The sequence below is a fragment of the Populus trichocarpa genome, chromosome 4 (assembly GCF_000002775.5).
Source record: "Populus trichocarpa isolate Nisqually-1 chromosome 4, P.trichocarpa_v4.1, whole genome shotgun sequence".
NCBI lineage: Eukaryota > Viridiplantae > Streptophyta > Magnoliopsida > Malpighiales > Salicaceae > Populus > Populus trichocarpa.
Genome location: NC_037288.2, coordinates 2,755,882 through 2,782,140, shown reverse-complemented (window position 1 = coordinate 2,782,140; position 26,259 = coordinate 2,755,882). Strand labels below are relative to the sequence as shown.

The following is a 26,259-nucleotide window of genomic DNA, read 5'->3' as shown; positions in this document are numbered from 1 at the left end:
AATATTTTATCTCAGCTATTCGACCGTTTCATACAAAAAAACATAATTTTATGATTTTTTTTTTCTTCCAAATATATGTTATTTGTCAAAATATATATCTTTATTCAACTTGTTGATTAAAAAATAGACTCTAATTAAAATCTCAAAAAGTTATTGTTCACATAGTAGTAAATGATTATGAGTAGTCACATGTAAATTTGCAATAACTAATGAGAATCTGCTCTAAACAAATTACGTGGATGACCTAATAGATGCATTTATAGATCATTGGGATAGGTCTAAGCCTAAGAAAAGGTCTGATCGCCCTAGACTAAAATAATATAATTCAAAATGACCATAACTTTTGATTTAATCGGTCGACCGGTTTGACCTTATGAACCGGTCAACTAGTTGAGTTGAAAATGACACGGTTTGACCTTATCATGCTGTAGAAATGCAATACTGTGTTATTTCCCCAAATCTTTTTGAACCTATATCAATTCGTTAATATTTTTAATTTACTGTGCTAATTGCTCAATTTATCCACTTTTGGGATCCTAATTTGTCTCGTATGAACGAGGGATTTAACTGAGAGATTAATAAAAATTATTTTTTAAAGTAATTTTTTACTTGGAAATGCATTCTCATTAAAATAATTTAAAAATAAATATATATATATAAAATTTATTTTGAAGCTAGTATTTTTTTCAATACAACAGGACCACAAAATCAAAGAGTACGCAGGTCTGAAGCTCGGCCTAACTATATGTATTGCTCAGCAACACCAAGAATTCTTACGATTTTGAGATACATGCATAGTCTTTTGTATATCCATCCATAAAATGATGAAAGTTTTCATGCTTCTGCAGCGATGCAGAGAAATTCATCCATTGACCGCAAGATTGATAGCTTTCTATATTTTTTTCTTGTATGCATGATCAATGAGAAGAAAGAGAGGAAAAAGAAAAACCAGTTGACAGGCATGCGATTTCTTTCAACGAGTCTTAAATTTGATATTACAATGACTGTTCGTCATTCTTTCGAGATGGCCTCTTCTCCCCAGCAATTACATGTGCACTTCAATCAAACTGTCATGGTTTCTGCCAAGACCTTCGTTAGGGTTTTTTGCAGCAAAACTTCATGCAAAAAATGCCAATTGCCTCTATAGGGGTTGCAAACAAGAAACATGCTTTAGGATATGCCTGAAAGAGGAGAAAGTTCCCAATCTTCCTTGCAGATGTGCTTACGTTTGAGAAATCTAAATTGCTATCTTAGAAAATAGAACAAAGCTTTCCAAGATAACCTTACAACTAATAATTTTCGGTTGGGGTTAAAATTAAATAGGTGTTTCTTCTGGAGTTCAAAAGGAAATCTGCACCCTCTCATTCCTACAAGAGAGCCAGGAGATGTGGTATAAATGGTAGTAAGAGGACAATGATGAGGACAGCACCGGCTACAATGGCAATGCACGTCCACTTTCGAGAGCTCTTCTGATATTCCCTGGCCTCAGAAAGCTGCTCAGTCCCTCGTCGCACGAACGAGCTAGCATGCGCAACATGACTTTCAATATCATTGATCTGATGACCCTGAGCTTCCACAAGAGCAGCCATATCCAAGAATACCTGGTGAAGCTCAATCAAATTCTTCTCTATCTCCTTCACAGCATCATGTCTCTCTTGAATTTCTGATATGGTGTCAAGAATCTGGCCTCTCCCTTGTTCCTGAATTGCCTTTTGCATGAAGCTTTCACTTTCACCACTGGATATCAAATTCTCAATCGTTTCTTCACTTGCTCTTTCTCCTGTGATTGTGAAATACCTGCGTTCCACTGTTTCCTTATATTCGGCTGCCATTCTAGCTCTTAAATCCTGAAAATTATCCATAAGATCCTTCAACTTCTTTCCCAAACCACTAACCACAGATGTCCTGGTTCGATCTGCAGATGATCCTGGACCGCACCCAGGAATGTTGCGGTGAGCTGCATTGGATCGATCCAAGGCTTCGAGCTTTCCCTTGATGATTTTAACGCGTTTCAGGACTTGTTCGACATCTATGTCCATCCGCGAACGAAGATTTTTCATGGTCTTAGCATTATGAACAGTCTTACATTCTTCATTGGCTTCTTGTAAACTCTTGTACAGCCTCTCAACAGTTTTCATATCTTCCTTAACATTCTCGACGTCTTCAAAGAATCTGTCAAGATTCATACTCTCCTTCCCTGCCTCCATGTCATCCATTTGCGCCTGCTGCTTCAGGTCGGTGTACTTCTTGAACGAGCTGGAGAACAAATCATTCATCCTGGAAGAATACAATAATCAATCCTGCTCTTCTACAAATGTATTTGTTTTGTGTTGGCGGAATCACTGGAAGACGTTTATGAAAAGCCAGGATAAAACAATCCCTTTTCTTCTACAAATGTACTAGTTCTTTAGGGTTTTTTTTTGTGATCATCTTCCACTTCTTAATCCAGAGCCTAATGAGAAGAAGGAATGGCAAAAGCAAGAACCATGACCAACAAAATCTTCCCTTATTTTTGGCTTGAGATTATTCTCAAATTAGAACCCAGCCAAGTTTTGACTCAAAGGCCGTTTATTGCTAAAGGTTATCAAATATATGTGACAACGGGCTCCCTCTTTTCATTGGCAACCACTATGGTTTTGCTGACTTGGTCTTCCTTTTCTTTAACCTAAACCTCAAAGCTAAAAATAGAGGTTCCACAGCCTATCAGAATCTAAACTACCAAAAAATGATTAGAGAGACATTTTTAATATCTCAAGAAAAAAATGATGGAGCTCAACTATTAGTTTTTGATGCCTACGAAGAAATCTTGGTTGACTGCTTTCCATGACTTTTTTTGCTTATTGCTTATTAGCATGTTTGTTTTTAAATATTGATGAAACAGAACAGTTACAAAAAAATAATTAGTGAAATAATTCGGTTTATATATGTCACGATTATTCATATTTGCTATTTAGAATAGATATCTAAACGAAGAAAAGGGAGAAAAGGAAAGAAATTATCTAAAGAATAGTATGATGACATGGTGACAAGATACACGGAGGAGACAGAACAGTTGACAACCAGGCAAAAGGAGTTGTTTCAACTGTCAAACATTTGACCTAATGAACGATGGCAGAAACCAACTCCATATATTTGGTCAGGAATAATAATCTTTCCGAACGTGATGGCGAATCATCAGAGACCAGCTTGAAAGACTCGTATGAAGAAAGCTAGAAATCATGCTGACATGATATGGGTATGGGCGCCATGTTCTACCAACTCTTTTGGAAAAGAACATGGAGCTGTTCTCTACAGACACTTTTACCTACCAGATTGTGAACATCCACTTGACATTTCAGTAATCTTCTATCCAAGACAAGTTTCATTGAAACAGAGAAAACAATAGTACCAAAATAATCTAATACAGAAAACTAAAGGAGACTAGGTAGCTTGTTCGAATCAGAACCCCCATGTTGCAGTTGTATTTCAACTTAATAGAGAGAACAAGCTTCAATTTTCTTTTCACTATGAGCAAAAAGGCACAAGCTTAATCACGTCCTCTGTGTAAGGGTAGCAGTGAGCTTCTAACAGTAAACTACATTGCTGCAGCCTCCTACCCACTTGATTGAACAATCAATCATCTTCTAAAAGCACGTCAGTGTCCAATTGTATTAGCATAGAGAGGATGATATTATACAGTATGGACCAGTAAAATATTGGTTCTCCCCCATGGTTGTCACTTTCCTGCCCCTCTACTTTATGTACAGAACAACGAAGTTAAATGCCGATGTGGACAAGTATGCCACGAGAACTATCCTCGCATTCAATCAATCATATGGTTGATGCTCGTGCACGGTTAAAAGGCATTATCTATCCAGTAGCTGGAGTGGAAGCGGATGCGTTCATGGAAAAAGCTGAGGGATGATCCTTGTCAGCATCTTGATGGCTGCTGCCAAGCATAATGACATCACTGACCTTTTCACGTGTCCCCCCACTTGACAGCATGTGATTACCGGAAGGGTTATTGTCACCATCCGAGCTTAAGAATCTTTGCATCCTGAGGTATGTCTCAGTGGCATCCTGGAGCATCCTCATCATGCCTCCAGAATCTGAACCAGGTGACAATTCATCCTCCCTCTCTGGCTGGATATTCAGGTCTATTTGGCCTTTAAAAGGTGAAGTTGAGGATTTCATTCTGCTAGGATCATCATCAGAACCTTCACTGACTGTCTTTTTCTTGTTCGGACTGCCACTTTCACTCCCTGTGTTGCTAGATGGTGAGGGTTCATCATCAAGCAATTTCTCAGCAGAAGGCTCCTGCTGCCTCTTCCGAGTAGTTTCTGCTTCCTTCTCTGATTGCTTCGTTTCTGCTTCCTTCTCTGATTGCTTCTTCTCACGCTTCATCATTAGGGTCTTAAAACGGCGCTTTACTGTTTGGCAAACATTACATGTACAAGTCTGCTTGTGTTTGGGACCCTTCCCACTTGGGGGCTGAATGCACACAATGCAGGAGCAGCCAGGTCTGTGTCGGGGGTGCTTTGTGGTGGCCTGGGATGAAGCCGGGAAAGCCTCACCCTCTCCTAAAATAGCTAGGTTGGCAAGAGTGTCAAGCCCCTCCAGAGCTTCGACCCTATCAATATCCTTCTTAGCATCCTTCGATCTCTTGGAAGTGACTACTGCTTCACAACCATAACAACAGATTCAAATTGGGCAGTTGAGAAGGAGATCATCGCCATTTGAACGAGATTCCATAAAAATCATTAAAATGCACATATACACAGCAACAGCAGTGAAAATTAGATCATGATACTTGGTGCCACGCTTGAGGATAACTTAATTGCCTTGCATGACCATAAATTACCGAATCATAAATTACCGAATTTCAATTACGGAGAAACAACAAAATGAAGTCACTATAAGCAATTTATACCTAAATTACAGGATGGAAGAAGATCTTCAAGCTGCTCTGCTGTCAATTCTTGAGCCACGGAACATGATGATCTGACAGCAGATGTAATAAAAAATGTTAGCAAAATGCAAGAGCCTGCAATTAACATGTATACAAACAACATTCAACGTTTATATAACTAGTCTATTTAAGAGACAAAAGTGAGGGCACTGCCTCGGTTCATTATTTACCATGTAAAGAATGACAAAGTTAACCGAACAGGCACCAAAGCTAGTAATTCTGGGACCTCAAATGTACGTTTGAATGTTGTTAAGAAATTAAAAGAAAATACATTGGTTGCACCCTAGAATAATTTTGAGATCCCACGGGCTATCAAACAGGATCTGAAGGATAAACCCAAGCCTGAATGAATAAATGGATTCAGATTATACCTTTCAGGATCCCATGTATTACTAGAACATGCCCATTTGGAGGGAAGAAGAGCATTGGCAGGCAATTTGCGCCACTTAAGACAATCTTCACATTGAACCCATTGAATCTTTTGACTGACAGAAAACACATCATATTAGAACTCTATATACTCAAAGAGATGAAAGGACATCACGAGTCCATTTTAATCATATGAAGCATTGTTATAACTACGAAAATTTAGAGAGAGAAAAAAAGGATTATTCAGTTTACCCGGGCTGAAAAGGTAGGAAACATATTAATATTGAAGCATCATCCTAGGTTTACATCAGTGTTCCGTTAAATGGCCCACTATCGTAAAGTACAAATGGATTTACATAAAAACTTATAGGTTGGAGAAATCATATATTTCTCACGGCACAACCTGCTATAGTTATTCTAATACATACAAACTTCTAGGACAGTATATTTCTCCTAGCACAACCCACTAGTGTGAAATGTGAACAGATTATAACACATACAGGACAGATAGATGTCATATTCTCCTAGAAAAAACACCCAAACCACTAACATCTGTCATGGGAGACCTAAACATGTAAGGTGGTTTACGAATAGTGTGTAAATTTTTGAGAGAGACCTACAAGCCAAATCATGATGAATTAAAAAAAAAGAGCCCTAACACAGAAGGTATAGTTGCAAGCTTGAGCACTCAGGATAGGCAATTTACCCCACATTATCCGTTGCAAAAATTGTAGGCTTCCCAAGTACTGGCGCATCCTGTTATAGCAGCACACTTGTCATAATCATAAAAAGTAGGACTTAGGCCTCCTATCCACAATAAACTTTAGCCAACTCTATTCAGAGTATAAAATATATAAGAAAATGCATCACAAGTCCAATAAAAAACTTCAATGCAAACTCGTTAAATGATAAAATAAAAATAATGAACGATAACATCTTAAACAATGTTTATTTAAAATCACACATGGCATTATATCAACCAATTATATCAGTCATGATCATACACAAAAAATAAAAAACCCAAGCATCTTTGTAAGAATTGGGCATTATTACGCAGGCATTGTAAAATTGAAAGTCTTTCTGTGGGAATTTCATATTCCCTTGCAATTTTATATGTCAGAACCTAAAATTCAATGTGACTAAAGAAGGCAAGTTTCTACCAATAGAATAGCAACTCATTACTATTACTGGACCTTTCAAAGCACTGAACAATGCACTCCAAACATTCTCCCCTAAATGCTATGTAGCTAAATTCAAGTGGCCTCGCCCCCCACCAAAATAGTAGTCGTGCTCTGGTAAGCTAATAATCAAATTGTATCACAAAAGTTCTGTAAATGCTATGTAACTACTGCAAAGGGACAAATAAGTAAATAAGCCGTTAGTTGACGGTATCAAAGTAGTGAAAAACAAGCAACCTCTACCTTCACAATGACTTAAACACAAGCACATTGGAAGGACAGATGTCAGAATAAGGGATATCAAGGGTGGCTAAAGAAAGAAAACCACTCATTGGCATAAACTTATTTTGAGTATGGAAACAATCAAACCTCGTATTCCTCAAACTCAAACCCTTCAATCGCCACAATACTGGGAACATGGTCAGGAGGGGGACGGAGCAATCCTTGTGCTTCTTCCCATGTTAGCTTCAATTCAATCATATCCTCATTTTCAATCCTCAGGCGCTTACTCTTGGAACCCAATGTGCTGCTCTTCCTCTTTCTGATAGAAGATTTTCCTTCAAGAACTTCTTTTGCTATGTAACCTGATTTGTCGACTTTAGACCAAGGACTAGGATCCAATTCAGCCTGGTAGATTGATGAAAAGCTAGGTGACCTTGTGTTAACTTAAAAAAGGCAATGAAGCAATTCCACTAGTATAAGGTTTGTAATACTAACATCTCCTTTTGTAGAAACACCATTACCAGTCTGACTTGTTTCATTGTCCTGCAAAAATAACACATATTTTAGAATTTATTTTGTTGGATTAAGTGTTGAAGTTGGCTACAAATTGAAAGGGCAACATTTGACAAACCACAATTTTGTAGCAAAGCATTTTACTTGACATAACTAAAAGCAACAAACCAAACTTTGAAGCACATTGCAATCACCCTAATGAAACTATGTACCGTCGTCATATTTTCAAGTTATCTCTTGGCTTTCTCAGATTAAATGCCAAAAACGAAACACGATGAAGGTAACCAGAAAAGGAAAAAAATGAACTGAAAATCTCACTTCATTATACCTCAGCATTCTTCCTGTAAAATAAAGTGCTATAGAAATATTAACACGCTACAAACTTCCATTTCATCACATAAAATTTCATTCATGCATTAACTTCCAGGTTTTTAAAGGCATGGAAAGTTCCATGCCCACTTTTAAGGTAAATTTAGGCTATGATGCAATGAATTTGGAAGAAAGGACAGTAAATTTAGTACCAAATTAGGACTTAACAAGGTGATATTGGAATATAATATCATTGACCTTGGAGAGGTACCAGCAAGGATTCAAGTCTCTGGTATCACCCATATATAATGTGTTGTTGATACCTCATTGAATTCAGAAACATTATCCTTACAAATTTCCACATAACCTATTGTTTGAGCTCCAGCAAGTATGAATGGATAATCTAGAAAAAAAGTGTTCAGCAATTGCACTAGGGCATACCTGATCAGAAGGCGGAGCAGAGGTGGCCTTTCTGAATCCCATAACCAATTTGCCTTCTGGCTCTAATCGACTGAATGTTACTGAGGAAACAGAATTAAATTTCAGATCCAATATCATAAACCCTAAAACCATGATGCACTAAAGCATAGGAGGATGGCACCAAATCACATGGAAAATGAATTGAAAGGCATGAAAGAAGACAGAAAAATATCAAAACTACAAAGCAGCAGTGGGATGATTGACCAGATCCAAAGCCATGACATTGACAAATCTAGCGGACAGAAATAAACCGGTCCAACAAAACTAGAGAGAATAAAAATGAAGACATAACCCTTGCTGCAATTAACAAATTAAGAATCTTCTGAACATAATTTCACATAATTTGGCAGCTACCTATATCGCCTGCTTGCAATTGCATGTTTTGTATGCAAGGAGTAACTCCCTCCAGAACATACATTCTACTATTATTGTTAGGCCAAAACCGAAATTGAAAAATCCACTCTTTCCCTTTAGAATCTTGGACCCTGAGAGGTAGACCTTCAGGCTGCGAGATGGGAGGAAAATAGGCCTGTGTCATGGCAAGCACAATGTTAGTGTTGATGAAATTATAGAGTGCCCACACACAAAGGGAGAGAGTTAGATATTAAAACCGTGCAGAACTCCTCAATGAAATTATATATTTGATATACGAGCTACACCATTAATGTGGCAGCATGACTATTCTCCAACTAAAAATGTTTCATAGGAGTCAAAACTGCAAATGCACAAAAAACATGCATGTATTTTAACACGACAAATTGCATTCAGAAATGTTCTTTCCATACTTCTAAAGTATTTTCAATAAGAAGCAGCCAGGAAAATCAACAAAAAGAGTTGTGTGATTCATCACCATTTTGGTGAATCATCTTTCAACTGACTGTGCTGGGACAACACTCTGAGAGAATATGAGGTATGCAAGAATACACAACTCTATAGTGGAACATCCATAGTATATGAGGGTGTTATCACAAGCAGTCTTGACAGTAACCACAGTCACCCATCAGCATTATTATCCATGAGGACCATGACCGTGACTTGAAAACTCCTTGGTCCATAAAAAGAAAAATAACACCACAACTATAAAGCATTGCATAACCAAGAAAAAGAAAATATCTGTAACTGATATATATTGCTCAGACTAATAAACTTTTCTTTCTATTATCACTTTGTCTTCTTTTTTTTTCTCATTTTTCTAAAAAAGAAAAAACAAGAATACATTCTTGGTTCCTCCAAAATCCAATATGCAAAGCTTTTAGAATAAAACTGATAAACAAAGTGAAAGGTGAAGCTGTGAAGCATGAGTACCAACCTCTGCACATTTTTTCGGCAGCACCAAACGCCCAATTCGTCCAGCATCACTAGCACTCAGCATCTTCTCAAACAAAGGTTTGATCACAGAATTAGAACTTAAATAGGGTTAAGGTTTCAGGATCCATAAATGCAAAGAGGACTAGGAAGATATAGTTATCACAAACAAAATAGAGCAGAACCATCTTGCAAAACCTAACTCATCTTCATAAGTCAGAAAATCAAATGTGGAGAAGACTAGAAGATTGTAATTTTTAAATACAAAACTGCCTCCAAACAATATGGCACAGATTATCTAAAATGATAATTTATTTTTTGAAAAATTAAAATATAGAGAAACCATTGCTGACATAAAGGATACTTTCCAGAAATTTGTTGTAGCTCTCCATCAGTAAACCTTGGCCAGTACCGAGGAAGTAACTGGCTTCTTCCACGGGCATCTGTTCTAGGCTTCCCATTGCGTATGTGACCATCAACTGATGAATCGACTCCATTATGTAAACTCCCATGAAAATGCTTTGTAAACGGAGGTGGAGGGGCTGGCTGTAAAGCATTTACAGAGCCCTCAATTTGACTATTTGATTCGCTTATAGATTTATAAGGTATTGTTATTCCAAATTGTTGGCCCGATGCATCCTCCATTAAAGATGATGATGGTTGTGGTTGCTCCTCACCAATGATTCCTGCAACAAATAATTAACTTACAGTTGTTTCTATAACACTCCCAAGCATGGCAGCATGAAACTGCCAAGTCATCGTGCACTTCTTTCCTTGAAACAGCATAAAATGTAGGTAAAGCATCTGTACCTGCATTCCCATTCTCAACTATATCCTGTAAGCGAATCCTCAGGTTTCCATTGATAAATTTTTCAGAAAAATCCTCAACTTTCCTTTTCTCTAGGGAAGGGGCAGAAAATCTTTCACCGGTATTAAGCCTGTCAACTTCATAAGGCATCCTTGTTTGCAATTCAGACTGTGCAGCAGAAGGATTAAACAAACTGGGTGCTTGACGCCATGGTACAGGACCTGAACCAGCTAATTGACTCCAACTTTTGACAGAAAGGTCTTTGAGTCTCTCGGGGAAAGGTGCATGGTAAAACAAAGGAGACCAGGCAGGGTTTGACGTCTGAAACACAGAATATAAAGCAAAAATAAATCTATCACAATTAAAATTGAACAAGGTTATGTACCACATCAGCAGAGGTTGCAGTCAGAAGAATTTGTGGATTACTCTCCTACAATAGCAAATTTATAAGGTGCTGGCAGTAATAGAAGGAACATATTTTCCATTATCCAACTAATGGCGTATGAATCACATATTTGATCAGAGAAACCATCAATGGTCATAATAAAACATAAAATGACTATGATTCAGCAGTAAGAGATGAATTTGCCCTTACCAAAACAAAACTCTTCCTCTCACATGCCATGCACGCAATACCTCCAGCATCCAACAATGTGAAAGTTTGAATTGAAACAATACATCCACAATGAACCCCCTGTAATGGAAAATTAAACTTGGATGATTTACAATAAAATAAATGGCAGCTGCATACCATCCATTATATAACCACATAAGCACAGACAGCATATAAATAAACCAGAAGAAATTTCATCTTACCTTCCCACATGACTCGCAACACCTCCAACCACTGGCCCTCAAGTGGAAAGTCTCACAGAAACTCCCCTCCTCATAAGCAGAACTAAGTCACACAAGGTTGAGTCAATTGTAAGTTAATGATGATGATGATGATGGCGACGATGACATTGCAGCCATGAAAACAGATACTTGGTTAAGTATAACTACGAATATGCCAGTAAATTGTCTTGATAAGACCTGTTTGAAGGTTTTGCCAAATGAATTCTTTCCTCTCCTCTACTCTCAAGAGGAGAGGCCAATTCAAGCAACACCAAAAAAAGAGGAAAAGAAATAAAAGAAATTCCACTCATAGTAAGCATTAGGATCTCAACCAAATGACAAGTCACCAATACTTCCGTTTCAGGCCTTGCTAAAACCATAGTCAGAGATTTTAACGGAACCTCACTGATATATCACTCTCTAAAACCATTCTACACAAGAAAACATTGCCAAATTTTTCAAAAGTTCAAAAAAAAAAAACGTGGTAAGAAACCAAAGCGTATCATTAATGACTCATAGAAACTCATTATTCAAAGTCTAAACGGTTACAAAATACACAAAAACTTAATTTTTCTCTGCCAGTGTCTTGATGGTTTTCTCCCACTGCAACTGTAAACTAGCCACTGCCAATAGACCAAAAAGGCAATAACACACCAACATGAACAGCCAAATCACAGCTACAATCATTAATTAAAAATTGCATTAAAGTTTAACTCCAAAAAAAACCCATTAACAATACGTATTCACTAAAAATAAAATGACCCAGAAAAGAAAAACAGAAGAAACCATTGAATTTCACTCTTTCTAGTTACACACAAGACTGAGAATTGATAAATGTTGAAATTATATTTTTTTCCAAATTTAACACAAACAAACAATTAGGGAAAAAAATAAATTATTTATATCAGCATTGAATTATGTCCTATCCAATTTACCCAAATTAACCTCCAATTTGTTAGCTCAACATCATAACCACTTACTAAATTTAATAACAAGAACACAGCCGCCGCCACAACTATTCTCTCGAAAATTAACAAAATAGAAACAAAAGGTTGAGTACTACTCACGCGCATCGATCGCAAAGCTCGGCAAAGTCACCGGAACGGAGCCTCCAGCCTTTTCGAGATTTAAAGTCCGTACAATCAGAATTGAAACACTTTCTTGACAGTGCCGTTGAAGAAGAAGAACATGAAGTATTATTATTATTTGCAGTAGTAGCCGTTGTTGAAGTGGGAAGATGAGGAGGAGAAGACGACATTGAGATTTAAAGAGGAAAAAAAAAGAAAACTTTTGAAAGAGGAATTATGAAAGGGAGCTGAGAATGATGATAAACCCTAGAATTTGAAAATTTGTAGGGCTGGATTGATCTGTGGAAAAATCATGGAGTCATTGAGCGAGAGAGGGTTTTGTAGAGAGAGAAAATGGAAATGGGCATGTGTGTGTTTGTTTGTAGAGAGAGAGAAAGAGGGAAAGGAATAAAATAAAAAAGGGTGTAGGATTCTGGGTATTTATATATGCGCGTGGGGGTGGAATTTTTGTTTTTGTAGTCGTAGAGTCTTTTTTATTTTTCGTCGTCGTTTCTCTGCGTTTTCTGTTTTTTAATTCCAGTAAATAATAAAAATATCCTCCAATTAATTTGTGTATTAATTAATGATTTTGAGTACGTATGTTTCGTATTAATTAGGTGTATTTAAATTATTCTAGAATAAAAAATAAAAAAGAGAATAATTTTTTTATCAGTTAATCTAAATTATATTGTTATATAATGATAATTTTAAATAATAACATTGATTATATGTTTTCCCGGTGATACAAGTTATGTGTTGTTATGGATATTGATTAAAAGAATATTTAGTATTATAGTAATGATTGTTTTTTAAATTTATTTAAAAATATATTAAAATAATTATTTTTTTAATTTTTTAAAATTTATTTTTAACATAATCATATCAAAATGATTTGAAAACACCAATAAAATTAATTAAAAATTAAAAATTACTAAAAAATTATCAAATGAAACACATTTTAAGACCCATTCAGCATAAATTATCACACTTCAAGAAGCACTAATAAAAGAGCCTTGTTTGGCATTACAGTCTAATCATGGTTTTAAAAAAAAATTATTTTATTAGCTTCAAATTATATTTTTTTTGTGTTTTTTATCGTTTTAATATGCCAATATAAAAAATAATTTTAAAAAAAATAAAAGGGCATTTTTTATGAATTTTAAAGCAAAAAATATTTTAAAAAGTAACACCTATCACACTCCACAACATAATGTGTTTGATATTATGATGCAGAGTGTTTTTTAAAATTGTCTTCCACTTGAAAATATATTAAAATATTTTTTTTTATTTTTTATTTTTAACATTTATATATTAAAATCACTAAAAAACACTAAAAAATATTAATTAAATATTTTTTTATTGATGCAAAACATTTCTTAAAATGTATTTAAACGTAAGTTAAAATGTAATAGTATCAAACAACCTCAAAACAATGACTAATATAAACAATAACATGGGTTTTGTAATTTTGAGGGGGTATAATTTAATTAATCAGACTCTAAGTTTGTTTTTCAGAGATTATCAATTCAAATAACATAAACTTTAGAATTACCAAAAATTTATTTAGTTATTAATTTAAAAATTTTAAAAAATTAATCGAGGCATAAAATAGTCCGGATATCATAGTTAAAAAATAATAATGATAATAACATGGGCCCTGTCTTTCTTTACTTTTTTATCTTTCCTTTCCTGGGTAAACAAACAAAGTGTAGCGTGACTGGGGATAGGATTTGAACAAGAAGACCCAGTGCGGGCGAGTAACGGCCTGATGTTGTACGTGAGAGAATAGCATTAGGAATATGTAATGATGATTTAATGCATGGCCCGCCGGCGAGAGTCATGCAATGCAAATCACGTAATGCACAAGTTCTGACAACACTCACGCGCTTTTGCTTTGCTCCCTTTTCCCTGTTCCCTTCGATTTCAAAGTTGAATTCAATTCAAAGTTCAAACGAGGAAGGAAGGGGAGGGGGTTTAGTTTCTTTTTCTGGTTTCTCTTTGTCCTTACTTGCTCTCACTTTATTAGATCAGGCAGAGTATTTTCAATATCTGGGCCAGGCTTTTCAGGTTTTTGATATTTAGTATTAATGTAGTGATTATTTTTTATTTAAAAATATATTAAAATAATATATTTTTTATTTTTTAAAATATATTATTAATATCATCACATATATAAAAACAAATTATCATAAAAAATATGTATTAATACTTATAATGCTAACCCTGGTATTTAATTTGCAAAAAAATTTAATGTTGTTGTGTTGATAAAAAAAAAAAAAATTGGGGCTGAGCTATGCGGAGCGCACTCCTGAGTTAAATTTATATTATTCTATCAAGACTTATTTATAATTATTTATTATATAAACTAAGAAAATTTCTATTTTTTTACATGAGATAAAAAAAAAAGTTGAGTTTTACAAAAATATATCAATTAAAGATTTTTTAAAATTAATTTTTCATTCACTTACAATTTTTTTTAATTATGTTAATATTCTGGACTAGTAAATTTTTTATTAGTGAACAATTTCCAACTAATTTTTAATTTTAAAAATAAATAGACCTCACTTTAAATCTAACATTATATCCATCAACCATATTTTATTAAAACAATTTCTAACATATGCACGATTGAGTTTTAATTAAACTCTTCACACATGCATTTAGACTTTTACTTGTGCAATAGTTTTTTCTCTCTCGCACAGCCATCCAAACACAAGATAATTACATAAACTGTTAACTTATATAAATTATATTTTATAATTTTATCTAGCAGTTTAAGTTTTTAAAATAAATTTATTTTTTGATATAATATCAGAATTTTAATAATTTAATGATCACGAATTTGAATCTCATCATTACTATTTATTTGATAAAGATTAAGTATAAAGTAGTATGGATCTGTACAGATTTCAGATTTAAAAACTTTTACTGAATGTTTATTAACGAATAATATAAATTATATTTTAAAATTTCATTTAAAGTTTAAATTTTGATATTGAATTATTTTATTGATAAAAGTAAATTCACTTATCAGTTGAGTCAAGCCAACACAACAAAGGTCGATTGAATTCTAATTTCAACAGTACAAAATCCGTCCAATCTATAATACTGGAGTGAGCTATAACAGAGGTTACTTGTTCTATTTTAAGCTTTAACTATGTTTAGCTAACAGATTCAAGATCCAAAAATTGAGCTTCACCCTCTCTCCTCTTGCTTTATAAATGCTATTCATTGCCGGGCTATACATGCATGCTCCCTCCGCCGTACTTCTCAATCTAAAAAAAGAGGAAGCAATTTTATCTCAAGATTATGAGAACAAGTGCAGCTTTGAAAACACGGTTTAACCCGTGTTTTTTAAAAATATTAATTTTTTTTATTTAAAATTAATTTTTTTAGTGTTTTTAAATCGTTTTGACATGTTAATATCAAAAATAATTTTTAAAAAATAAAAAAAAAATCACTTTAATATATTTATAAACAAAAAAATATTTTGAATCGCAATCACTGTCAACATAGATTATTAATGCACAAATCTATTTAGAGACAGAACGCTTTCAAGATCATCATGGATTATTAATGCGTGCATTCCATTAATTATCACGGAAATATTCTCCCATGGCACAGCCAGAATATGGGGCAGAAATTGCAGGCATTTACAGTAAATTGGAAAATAAGAAAGTGGAGAATCCAAAAATGTTTTTCATTATACCACAACTTATGGAGTATATGCATGTGAGGTTACACTTACAATACTGATATGGTACGAGGTAGTAAATGCAAGATTTACGACAATTATTAATTTGCCCAAAGTTTTTGGAGTACTCGAGGATTTGACAAAAAGCATCGCACATTCATCACAGCCACATGAGGTGGGGGCTAATACAATAAATAAAGGATTCACAGATGACTGCTTACGGGATGAATGAGAAGCTTTAACGTTACTGATTTGGAGGAGTATTTTTATTTTGTGTTTGGAATTACGACAGGTGTTGTTTTACATAGTGTTTTTTTATTTAAAAATATATTAAAATAATAATTTATTTTTAATATTAGTATATTAAAACGATTCAAAGAAATAAAGTAAAAATTAATTTTAAATTAAAAAATTAAATTTCACCTGATCTTCATTTAAACCACAATCTCAAACTATACTCATTAAAAATAGTAGTCGGCTTTGATTGAGGTGGGAAATGAAGCACGCAGTTTTTGGGATCTTTGTTCGGGGACACTCAAAAGAATAGTCAAAGAGGGGGGGTTTCGAGATTATTTGGTATTTTAGTCTAATTTTGTTTTTTAAAAAGTTTATTTTCTTTAGTTTTAAATTAATATTTTTAATATATTTTTATTGTTTTGATTAGGAGTGAGCAAAAAAATAAAAAAACCGATTAAACCAAGAAAATAAAAAAAAATCGAAAAAACCGAACCGTGAAAAAAAACCAATTACAATTTTGAAAAAACCGAACCCAAATCGAAAAAAACCAAATCAAACCGAAAAAACCGAGTCAAACCGGGAAAAACCAAGTCAAACCGAGAAAATCTAGCCAAACCAGTTTGAACCGGTTTTTGTCAAAAAAACCCGAGCTGAAACCAGTCGGTTTGAACCGGTTTTGGTTCGGTTTCGTTTTTTTTTTTAAATCGATTTGGTTACTTTTTTTTTATAAAAACTGAACCGAACCGAAAATGATCACTCCTAGTTTTGATATCCTAATATAAAAATAAATAGTATTATTTTAAAGTATTTCAAAAAAAAAACTTTTTAAAAAAACATTTTCATCCAATGAGGTGACCCAAGTGTTACAATTGAATCTTGCTTGAAATTCGTTATTAAAAATACTTCAACCCAATCAAAGTGTAATTAAGACAGTGACAATGAGATATGAACATCAATGATGTAGTAGAGATCGACAGGCAGGGACATGTTTTATTTTACATTAAAAAAAATATTCAATAAAATTATATTTTCTTACCCGAGCTATCTTAACAATACAATATCTTAATTTTATAGTTAAATTCTTTTTCATAAATAGTGATTTTGAAATTTAAACTCATAAAAGAATTACACGTTTATGTATAACCTAATTAAAGCACGTTTTGGAACGCTTTTCAATCTGCATTCTCAAAAATTTGAATTTTTTTTTTGCTAAAATTTAATATAGTTTATACGTTTTAGATCGTTTTGATGTGCTGATGTCAAAAATAATTTTTAAAAATAAAAAAATATCATTAACATGCATTTTGGCACGAAAAATTATTTGAAAAACACCCGCAACCATACTGACAAACAAGCTCTAAGACTCAATTATTTGTCCTGACTCATAAAGCCATCTTGGTTTTGCTTGTTGTCGTGTTCCAAACTCATTGCCCTCAGCACTGCAAGTTTAATTTTAGATATTCTGTAGTTATTTCTTGACATATGAACCTCAGTACTATGATAGACCTGCAAAGGTAATTATAATAATGAAATTGTTTCTTTCTGTATTTTAAAAATATATATTTTTTTAAAAAAAAATTTATTATTTTTTTCCTTAGTTTAAATTAATTTTTTGCCAATGTCAAAATTGATTTTTAAAAAATAAAAAAAATATTATTTTAATACATTTCCAAACAAAAAATACTTTAAAAAAACAATTGTTACAACACTCTCAAATATCATCAATATAATCACAATCAATTAAGATAACTATAAATAATTAGTATGATTTTGAGATGGAAAACAGGTTGAAACACTAAAATCCAAACAATTTTTTAAGTTGCGGTTGATTTAAAAGCAACTCCAACTACACCGCAATACCGAATAAATAAAGCTATTATGATTTTGTTCGGTGTTGAGTGTTTCGGACAATGGATGTTTGAAATTGTGATATTGGTTGTATTTCAAAGTGTTTTTTGCTTTGAAATGTATAAAAATAATTTTTTTAAAAAAATATTTTTGATATTAATACATCAAAATAATATGAAAACATCAAAAAATATTAATTTAAAGCAAATAAAAAAATAAAATTTAATTTTTTTTAAAAAAAATTAAAATACAAAAATAAATAAGTCCACTATTATTGTCCTACATATGAGTTTAGTTTTAGATATTTCCTAGTAAGAATCTCAGTACAGTAATAAACTCATGAAAGCAGTCATGATAATGTAATCGCAATAATTAAGATAACCGGAGATGATGTTGAGATTAGCGGACATTAATTAGTGATAGTATTAATTTCTTGCATGGCTCCACGATCAATGATGTTGGAAAAGCTCAGAATAGGAGGCAAAAGATGCCAAACAAATTAAGACAACCATATAAGCTTAGGATATTAATCATGGCATTAATAAATACTAGTCCATTATAATGTAATTAATTATTATCCTTAAATCAAGCTACTTTATACTAATACTGAACTAATCTCGGTCGCATCTAACAATGTTGTCTTTCTTGTTCTTCATTTTCCTAGGAGATAGCTAAAAAGCTTACAGTGCAATCAAGGACTAATGAGCGGTGACGGACTGCCACATGTATGTTTCTTGACAATTTCAACTTGGTATGTATAAAATTAAGCATGGAAGATAAGCTCTGGAATATTGTTAGGGCAAGCTTACTACATCATTTGAGAATTAATTGCAGTATTTTTTTTTTTTTTAACCCGGGGTGTCCGGACTAGCTTACGCGCACCACAACTAATTTCCGGATCCACTGAACACCCTGCAAGCCCAGTAGACAAGTAAGATACCGCGAAAATAACAGGCGTGTACGCTGAAGCTTGAACCCAGATGACAGAGGTAAAGAAAACCTTGCCTCTACCGCTGGGCTACAAGCTTCGGTGGAGTATTGTTTATCTATATGCTGGAGACAAGACAGCTTAATTTCCACTTGATTTGCAAGAAAACAATTTTTTTTCCCTTTTGTCGTTGATGACGACGAGGTGGGAGATGGACAAGCAAGGAAGAAAAAGACGTGCAACAAGTTTGGATTAAATTTAAAATTCTACTGTTGCTTTGTAATGACATTTCACATCAAACAAACCGAGTAACTGCTGAATTACGGTATCTACTAAGTGAGTGTTAGGAAATATAGTTGTACATATATTTTTAAAAAAATAATTTTTTTATATGTTTTGAATTGTTTTGATGCGCTGATTTTAAAAATAATTTTTTAAAAATAAAAAATATAATTTTTAATGCATTTCGATACGAAAATCACTTTGAAAAATAATCGCAACCACACTCCTAAACAGAGACAAACCATGAAATGAAAGTTTGATTTAATATTTTTATTTTTATTTTGTTTGTTTTAACCCTTGATTTCCAACTATATATGAGCATAAAAAAAGAAAAAAATTATTATAAATATAAATGTAACTCTATAATAAGATGGACTCTAATAAATAAAAAAGATCATATAACTTTATGTTTTTTTAGATTGTGGTAAGGTTGTTTTTTAAAGTTTTTTTTCAATTGAAATCCCAAATATTATTTTCATGTAATTAGTTTTTAAATTTTGTAAAATTAATTATGAAAATCCAAAATTAATCACAGATATTCAATTACTTGTAAATACCAAACTTGATAGCTACTCGGCTATTGCCCATCCTCGTGATAGCTACTTATTAATATATAAAAAAACTTCTTAATCCTCATTGAAATTAGTTTTTTCAATGTGAGGAGTGCTCCTCGTACATTGGCGTGGGCATAGGGAAAACCTACGTCCACACCATGTCAAGATGCAAAATCACAGCCTTGGGAACGAACAAAGAGGAAGGATTAACCTAAATATGTGGCTAGGCTATGCTAGGCCAGGCATGCATAGTTGCTTGCTTTTTCAAAGAGAATTGCAAGACAACCTAAGAAATTCCCAGTTAACATGATGTATTCATGACGTGGAAATTGATAATATATAGGATTCTCTCAAGCCCGATTCAGTGGATCTTTGCAGTCTTTTCGAGGGGGCCATGCATGCAATTAAAATCAAGAGACAGTGATATGATTTTTAAAATATTTTTTTTTATTTTTAAAAATTTATTTTTAAAATCAAATATATCAAAATATTAAATTTTTTTTTTAACGTCCTTTCTCAAATACTATACAAAATGATGTTTGAGAGTATAATTGTGGTTATAGTTGTTTTTTAAAGTACTTTTCACTTGAAAATGTATTAAAATATTTTTTAATAATTTTAACAAAAAAAGCAAATACTAAAAAAATGCTTTATTTAGTATTTTTTTTTGATAATTTTCACATGGTAATATTAAAAAAAACTAAAAAAATTATTTTTTAGTCAAAGTGCTAGGTACAATAACATGATCCACCTTGGTAAAAGAATGATTGAGTACATGAAGTAGACATATGATGCTGAATTGCCAGCATAATCTTAGGTTTTTGACCATGAGATGTTAGCAAACAAGATGTTTGTGCTTCTACTCGAACAAGAATGATTGAAATCATTAGAAGAAAGAAGCCGGCAAACTTTTCTTTCATAAAAGGGCATCATATGGATGCTATTTTCATTTATATATATATATATACACACACTAGCAGGGGTGTGATGGATCCTTCTGGGCCATCACTCCTAGAGTGCATTATCTCAAACGTACAAGAGGATACATTTGAAATTGTGAAATAGTACTCTTTCATGGGTGTTTCCTAGAGCCCCGGGTCATGAATTGCACAGCACAGGTGAACTTGGATTATTTCAAAACGACATCATTTGAAGTACTTTCTTTAAATTTAAAACTAACACGCCTTCAAAAGAGCTTGAAATTGTGGCGGTCCATTCACCATTCTTTTATGCTAAAGTGTTTTTAAGCTATTGAAGCTTAAATATTCATATTTAAGGTGCTAAAGTTGATCCCCTGTAAGAAAAACAAAAACAAATTTATTATTTTAGAAGTTTTTGAGCAAGAAAGATAAATTCTATGTTTGAGGACGTTGTAGTTACCATGATTAATCATTTTTGTAGATGGTAAAACTTACATTTCCCATGTTGTATTGGAATTGCAAGCCCTTTCTCCGCCTAGTTGTCCAACACTTGAAACAATATTCCATATTTCTAGGACATAAAACACCTTAGTGATGGCCTACACAATTCCATTCATAAGCATTCATATATTTTCTTTTCCTACCATAACCATACTTGAATTGTCTCTTAATTTTAAATAAGTGCTGAAACTATCATCAAGCGTGGTGAAAAGCTCCATCTCACCACACATATGGTTGCTGCAACCTAAATCAAGAAACTATAACTCCTCTTTACTAGCTTTCTTGGCATCCAAATATGCCATTAACAACATTTTCCCATTAGTTTCTATATGGTACGATTTTATCTCTGTCTCCTTGTCTGGACATTCATATTGAAAATGTCTGAGTTCATGGATTTTGTAGCATTTAATGGTAGGCTTATCAGATCTTTGTCTGTCTCTGTCTCTAAATCCGCCATGACCCTGTCCTCCTCCTCCTAATTGATCTTCGTAAGTAACCTCAAATGCCTTTTCTTCTACAACAAGGCTGTTTAGGTGTTGTTCATGTACTAAAAGACTATTGTGTAGCAGCACATCAATATAGTTGTATTCAGGAGTCATGGAACTCAAAATCTTTTCAACAACCACAATATCCTCCATCTTCTCACCATAAACTCTCATTTTGTTGACTATAATAAGGGTTCGAGCAAAATACTCATTCACAGATTCCTTTACCTTCATGTTGAGCACTTCGTATCCCTTTCAAAGAGCTTGTTATTGTGTACGTTACACTCGTGCTCTTTCCTAGTGCTTTTGTTTCAACTACAATCGTGTTGTTCCCTGGTACTTCTGCTTCAAGGAGTCCTGAATGCTCTTTATTGTATCCTTGTTCAGAATGGTCTCCATGACCCATCGATGAATGACTTGGAAGAGATAATTCTTAGCCTTTAAATCCTTTAGTTTTGCATCTTCAATCACCTTTTTTTGTCATTCAGTGAGTTTTGCCCTTGCTTCTGTTGTTTTTTTCAAGTTCCAATATTATCATTTATTATACCTTATACCATACCTTTCTTTAAAAAGTAGTTTTTTTAAAATAAAAAAATTCATTTATTTTATAAACTCCGGATTATCTCTAAGAACTAAAAAAATATTTTCATTAATCATTCATGCCAAACTTTAATTTAAAAACATGAAAATTGCTTAAAAAAATACGGTTCACACAAGGAAAAAAAAAATAATTCTAGGTCATTAAAGCTCACATAAGTTTTTCCTATATGACATACTGAAAATAAAATGGACCTATTTTCCCTATAAAAAAGAACAATTCTAATTCAATTTTCTCCCATCTAAAGGATGAGCCCATTGAGCTGATTCGGCCCAAACCAATAACATACAAAACTCGACCTCTAACCCACGGACCTGTTTGCTGAACCTCAAGCTCGTTCGCTCTCCCTGTAAATTCTAAAACCTACTAGGACCAGAGAGAATCACCTGGAAAACAGTTTTGAAGCTACCATGGGAGCTGAAATTGAGGACAATGGAGCAATACAGATACCGCCAACCCGAGTTGGGCACATAAAGAAACGAGCTCTTAAGAACAAAGCTGTATCTGTCTCTTTCAACCAGAAAGATCTCAGGTACTACATACAATGCTTATTGTTTTTGTTGTTACTCTGCTTATGTCGTGATAATAATTTGAGATGAACTTGGTTTGTTGATTTGATTAGTGAAATGGGTTTTTTGGGTTTTTGATTTTGTTAAGGGATTATGTTACCGGGTTTCATAAGAGGAAGAAGAAGAGAAGGAAGGAAGCAATTAAACAACAAGAGGAGAAGTTAAGGCTCAAGCGAATCGCGTCTCGCAAACAGGTTTGTAAAAGGTTCCAATTGATTGCTCTTTGTTTTTTATGACAGTGAGTTGAATTGATGGCATGGTTAGACAAAATGAATGAATGGTCTTGTTTTGAAGGTGTTGGTATTGGTCATGTGACAATCTGCTTGTTGTTGTAGAGATAAAGGGTTTGTTTTTGGTAAGATTGGGTTGTGATATGTGTTGCTAAATCATTCTTATGGCATACGGGCTAGTTCCTGAGTGCTCGTATGAGAGGTTGAGAACAAGTTGTTTCTTTAGTCAACAGTTTAGACATGGTTTTCTGTGAACGAGAATAAAAAATAATGATGCGATTGAAGAGTTCTCCATGATGTTTCTTCTTGCGAATTCAGTGAGTTTCTAACATGTCAGATAAGAAACCCTAGCCCGGTCACTGGTGACCTGCATTCATGGTCAAGCTGATATATAAACAATTACTTCTTTGAAAATTTGCAGTAGTCCAGAGAAGAAGCCGAATTTCTTTATTTGTATAGTGTATGGAGAGCACTTTGCTATTATTTTGACATGCTTTCAGTTCCACTATCACCACAGCTTACCAAACTATCGTTTCCCTATTGTTCATGAAGATTAAGGAGAAAATCTTCTGTTAGAGATTGGTTCAGTGCCTATGATATAGTGAGAACAAACAAAACTCTGACCCTCTTGCAATGTGAAAGAGGAGAAAATTTATCAATTTCTGGTAACCAACACCATTGAGGATGGTATAATCCTATTTTGCTTTCTGTTCCATGGAGTAGTAAGTGTTGAAGGATTCTTCTGTTCCCTGCATACCCTTGTATAAGCTGAATGACAGCTTTGACTGCCAAGTTTCAATTAGCATTTCATCGTAATCCTGAGCCACCAGACTATAACAAAATGATTTGCCATCATTGTACTCATCAAATGCACCAAATCAGCACATCGTAAAAGCTCAATCCAAATGCCCGCCCCCCATTGCATTGCTACTGTCACCTTTCTGGGGACAGGGATGAGTGCATATGGGCTATGACCTTAGGGGTAGCTGGGAACTTCATTTCATGAGTTTTTGTTGTCCTGACTTTGCCACCTCACTTCTATGTAGAGGAAACTGGAAAAAGAATTTGCTTTACATGGAGGAGCTCCACCAGCCACTAATGAAAGTGACGAGTATGAAGAGGATCATGAAGAAAGTGAGCCAATTGCATCAGTAAACGGTATTTTCATTAACTCCCAGCTTATGTTAAGAGATAAGCACGCTGCTTGGAAACATATTAATTTTACCAAGCCTATTGATTAGCTGCATGCATCTCCAGATTTAATCTCCTTCTGGGGCTAACTTATCTGGTACCAGGGTTAATCTTGGTTTATAGAAATGGTCGGTAACCGTTCCAATGGATCAGCAATCACTCCCTTGATGTTGCTTTCAATTTTTGTAATTAGCTTGGTCCCCCGTGATCAATGCACACGGCCAATTCAAAGCAATGATAGCATGTGTATCATGTTAGTTGAGATTATTTCTAATCATATAGTATGTTTAGAGTGCATGCACAGTAGGAACACCTTGTCACTTCACCATCTAAAATACTCCTATAACTAAAGAAATCATTATAATCATTTAAATTTTGGTTTGGGCTTTGTTTGCTGTAAAAGGGACAACAAAGTACGACAACGGGGACATGCAAGTCACTGTGACAACTAGTGAAATTTCACGTGAAGATAAAGATGGCTCAAGTGAAAAGACACAAGCAGAAGTGCCAAGGTTGGTCGAAGCTGATAAAACGCACAAGTTATCCGTGAGCAAAAAGAAATCATTCAAGAAAGTTTCAAAACGCAAATCACGGACAAAGCCACAAAAAAAAAGGGATAGAAAGAAGGGAAAGGCGAAGAACAAGCTGTAGTTTATAGTTGATCTTCTTGCCATACGAAGCATGGGGGGATCAAATTGTGTTTTCTGCTGTTGGAGTACATAGTTTAACAAAGGCTAATTGCTGAGACATTTATGCCAGGCCATGTAGAAAATTGGTTCGTTTCAGCGTTTTCTATTTTATTAAAGCAAATATAGTTGATGATATTTTCTCCACTAACAATGTACCGACTTTATCGACGATTCCAGATTGATGTTTTCACAGTTTTTGGGTGGCAGGTTCTATCAGGGAATCCTTCCTCTTTGTCCTCGGTTTTTACTCAAAAGTTTAATGGCCAACAATAATGATGGTACGGGCATCACATCTGTTCTTGTGTAATTTCCTGTCGGTGGTTAAACTTGTGTCTGCACATTTTTTATTCTTAATTTTACCGTCGTACTTCGGGTTGGGATTGAGAAGGTTTGCCTTCTGGCGATATTAGTTGTATGATTTGAGACATCTTGACTGCGAAGTTACACTGACAGTGGCATTTCTCTCTCTTTTCTCAACGAGAGTTCTGATCAATAAAAAGGTTATCTTGGAGATTATGTGCATTGATAATTGGATTTCCTACTTGCGTTATCATTTCTGGTTTGATTCAAGATAGATACATGAACGCAGATGCCAGATGGTGTTTTTGTAAAAACGCTTTCAAGATTAAAAAACATTTCGAATTAATATTTTTAAAATAATCTAAAAACATATAGTACTCACTCCGATAATAAATATTTATATAAAAATCTAATAAATAAAATAAAAATATCTAATTTAGAGTTGATATATACAAGAATTTGTGTTCTATTTGCGAGCCTCTTTTACAACATAGAGGAAAAAAAAAAAAAGGAAAATTAAATTGACAACCCTTCCTTGTTAGTCGAGGACCGATTGCTTATTGGATTATTAAGATAATTAGATTGGACTATAGAATTGCCTTATCTCCAACACTAACATAATTGGACCTATCCAATGGCTTCCAACTAACCAAACCCTAAAATCCAACGGCTAGTAACAGCAGCACACAACGATAACTTATCACCACACCCACGACAAAACGAAAAGCACCCACGTGTCAGAACTCCATAATTTAAAATTTAAAATTTAAAATTCAAATGATTCCCAAACCAAAAAAGTTCATCCAGTCCAACGGTTCAGATCAGCCAATCATGATTCCCATGAAGACAAAAAAAAATCAAACAGCCACCAACATCCAACCCACCAATCTCAACAAAGAAACATACACTATAAGGTGGGGACTCTCTGAAAAGAGATTCGCTCTGTCCACAACTATGCTGACTTGTCAATTAGAAGCCAAACTACACACATGCCCTTAACTAAATATGGTGCTTCAATTTAGTTTCTTAAGGTTTTATTTTAACAATTATACCCTTACAGTTTTATGCTTGTAGTGGTGTATCATCTTGTGCTTTGGGTGTCAAAATAATTAGACAATATGGGATAAGAGATTTATAAAATTATTTATGCTCTTTTAAATTTGGATTACCTTAGTTTCTTGTTTTTTTTGGATCATGATA

At 33.9% G+C, this 26,259-nt stretch overlaps 3 protein-coding genes across 7 annotated transcripts; 1 reads left to right on the top strand and 2 right to left on the bottom strand.

Moving 5' to 3' along the window:
- Positions 1-937: 937 nt before the first annotated feature.
- Positions 938-2,777, bottom strand: LOC7494340 (syntaxin-124). The gene has a single exon (XM_002304966.4). It carries the CDS (start codon positions 2,274-2,276, stop codon positions 1,368-1,370), a length of 909 nt encoding a protein of 302 aa, XP_002305002.2. The 5' UTR covers positions 2,277-2,777; the 3' UTR covers positions 938-1,367.
- A 535-nt stretch (positions 2,778-3,312) lies between these two features.
- Positions 3,313-12,447, bottom strand: LOC7490792 (B3 domain-containing protein Os07g0563300). Of its 2 annotated transcripts, none has more exons than XM_024599583.2 (14): positions 12,034-12,447; positions 10,949-11,030; positions 10,728-10,826; positions 10,135-10,453; positions 9,689-10,010; positions 9,329-9,425; positions 8,374-8,548; positions 7,981-8,060; positions 7,213-7,260; positions 6,865-7,122; positions 6,024-6,073; positions 5,320-5,433; positions 4,910-4,980; positions 3,313-4,658 (listed from the first exon to the last, which is right to left on the bottom strand). In XM_024599583.2, the coding sequence occupies exons 1-14, from the start codon at positions 12,222-12,224 to the stop codon at positions 3,850-3,852; spliced, it is 2,715 nt and encodes a 904-aa protein (XP_024455351.1). In that variant the 5' UTR covers positions 12,225-12,447; the 3' UTR covers positions 3,313-3,849. The 2 variants fall into 2 exon arrangements, with proteins under 2 accessions (XP_024455351.1, XP_024455352.1); XM_024599584.2 differs by having other exon boundaries at positions 3,313-4,655.
- Positions 12,448-22,378: 9,931 nt separating this feature from the next.
- On the top strand, positions 22,379-25,275 carry LOC7490791 (ribosomal RNA-processing protein 17). 4 transcript variants are annotated; one of them, XR_002981422.2, is made up of 5 exons: positions 22,379-22,612; positions 22,738-22,843; positions 23,926-24,037; positions 24,474-24,845; positions 24,967-25,275. XR_002981422.2 is itself a non-coding variant. In XM_002305624.4 (4 exons), exons 1-4 carry the CDS (start codon positions 22,491-22,493, stop codon positions 24,719-24,721), a joined length of 588 nt encoding a protein of 195 aa, XP_002305660.1. In that variant the 5' UTR covers positions 22,379-22,490; the 3' UTR covers positions 24,722-25,275. The 4 variants fall into 4 exon arrangements, 1 of the variants encoding a protein (XP_002305660.1); XR_002981421.2 differs by having other exon boundaries at positions 24,953-25,275; XR_002981423.2 differs by having other exon boundaries at positions 24,937-25,275.
- The last annotated feature ends 984 nt before the right edge of the window (positions 25,276-26,259 follow it).